Source organism: Nannospalax galili, unplaced genomic scaffold (genome assembly GCF_000622305.1).
Source record: "Nannospalax galili isolate Female #2095 unplaced genomic scaffold, S.galili_v1.0 scaffold1463, whole genome shotgun sequence".
NCBI classification, from domain to species: domain Eukaryota; kingdom Metazoa; phylum Chordata; class Mammalia; order Rodentia; family Spalacidae; genus Nannospalax; species Nannospalax galili.
In genome coordinates, this window is record NW_008349596.1 from 1,600,923 (window position 1) to 1,602,899 (window position 1,977).

The 1,977-nt window shown below is 44.1% G+C and overlaps 1 protein-coding gene across 1 annotated transcript in view; it reads left to right on the forward strand.

The window, feature by feature from the left end:
- LOC115072668 overlaps positions 1-1,090 on the forward strand; it is a gene marked incomplete at its 3' end in the record, with an annotated part of 12,430 nt that extends 11,340 nt beyond the window's left edge. Inside the window, exon 3 of the mRNA XM_029570369.1 lies at positions 1,034-1,090. Coding sequence (XP_029426229.1) covers positions 1,034-1,090 — 57 coding nt within the window. The remainder of the gene's footprint in view (positions 1-1,033) is intronic.
- Positions 1,091-1,977: the final 887 nt, after the last annotated feature.

The window sequence follows — 1,977 nt, forward strand, 5'->3', positions numbered from 1 at the left end:
TGCCTTCCAAGTGCTGGGATTAAAGGTGTGCGCCACCATGCCCGGCCAAGACCAGCTAGTCTTAACCTCCGGACCATCCGTCCTGCCCCTCTTTATTTTACAAAACTTTGTGTGTGTACCTATTTATATGTGTACATGCATGTGGGAGCCCTTGGAGTCCAGAAGAGGGTATCAGATCCCTTGAAGCTGGAGTTACAGGTAGTTGTGAGCTACCCAATATGGGTGCTGGGAATTGAACTCAGGTCCTCTGCAAGAGCAGCAAGTGCTCTTAACTGCTGAGCCATCTCTCCAGCCCCACAATAGAAAGTTTTTAAAGGAAAAACATTCTCAATATTTGTCCTTAGTTTTTACTTACAATGCCAGTTTGACTGAGAGATGACCACTGCATACAGACAACTGCCTTTGGAGTCTATGCAAATGCTAAGTTTAAAATAGAGTTTAGGAAATTTGATTTGAGTTAAAGACTACTTAAAAATCATAGTAACTTCTTAGTTTTCTTTCATACCTCTTGATATGGGGTTTAATTATTTCCAAAGGTAATTTTTAAGTTATACTGATTTTTAAGTTATAGTCACAAGGTTTCTAGGTGTGTGGGGTTGGGAGAGGAACAGGTGCTGCAATAAAGAGGACACAGCACATAGTCCAGGAATGTCCAGTCTTGGCTAGCCTAGGAAGGGAGGAGGGTGTGTGTGTGTGTGTGTGTGTAGGGGGGTGGGGCAGGGGAATGTGGAAACTAGGCTTCAGACATAGGCAATGGGAGATCCCCATTGTGTACCATTTTGAAACTTACCTGTTCTGTGAAGGTACCCATGTGCATGTTCTTAGAATGACTGGCAGCAAACTGGGTATACAGACTTTGATCAGACATACTGAATTTTTACTGACACCAGAGGGAAGCACACATAGCCAGTAAACATGCTTTGTAGCTTGCTAGTGGAAGATAGACTGGGCTACTACCAGGTTTGAGTCATAAGCAGGAATAGGGAATATCTGTCTAGCATTTTCTGGGCTGATGGTGTATTTATCCTCATAGGTGATACTCTCTGGAATCATCGGATTGACAACTTGGAGAAGGCCTATGATACTCCTGGTATGTATGGATCCCATGACTTGATACTGTTCACAAAATGTGCTGTATAGGAAGTCTGTTCAAGTAAACTGTTGAGGAAATTCTTAAGCATGTGTGTTCAATAAAAATGAGTTAACTACTGGGCATGGTGGCGCACACCTTTAGTCCCAGCACTTGGGAGGCAGAGGCAAGTGAATCTTTGTGAGTTCGAGGCCAGCCTGGTCTACATAGTGAGTTTCAGGCCAGCTGGGGCTACAGGGAGACCCTGTCTCAAAAAGATCCCCCCCTCCAAGAAAAAGTTAACAATGGATAGTGTTAGAAATGAAATGCTGCAATAATAATAGTAATGAAGGGGGATCCTTGCTGCTTTGCTGATTCATTTTAAGCTTTGTTCACATCCGCTGCTGAACATATGTTTCTGGTTCCAGAACTAAATTCATTCTGAAAATACAGTTAAAATAATCTGTTTAGGGCCAAGGAGATAGCCTAGTGGGCAAAGGTACTTGCTGTGCAAACCAGAAGACCTGAGCTTGAATCCCCAGCACTCACCCAATCAGCTAGTCACTGGGCACATTTCTGTAATCCCAGCTTTGGAGGGTGGAGACTGGTGGCTCTCAGGAGTTAGCTGGCCAACTGGCTTAGCAGAAACAGGAAGCTTCAGGTTCAGTGAGAGACCCTGTCTCAAAATAGAAGGTGGAGAGTGATGGAGGAAGACGCCTGATGCCCTATTCTGGTCTTCACATGCATGTCTACAGGGACATGAATGTAAACACATGTACATACCCCCAACCCCCAAACAAATGCAAAGGTGGAGGCAACAAAATAACAAAGTCATTGGCCTGTGTCCAGCTTCAACAATATTTACTTATAGCTGATGGTGTTTAGCTACACTCCCAACTCCACACCCT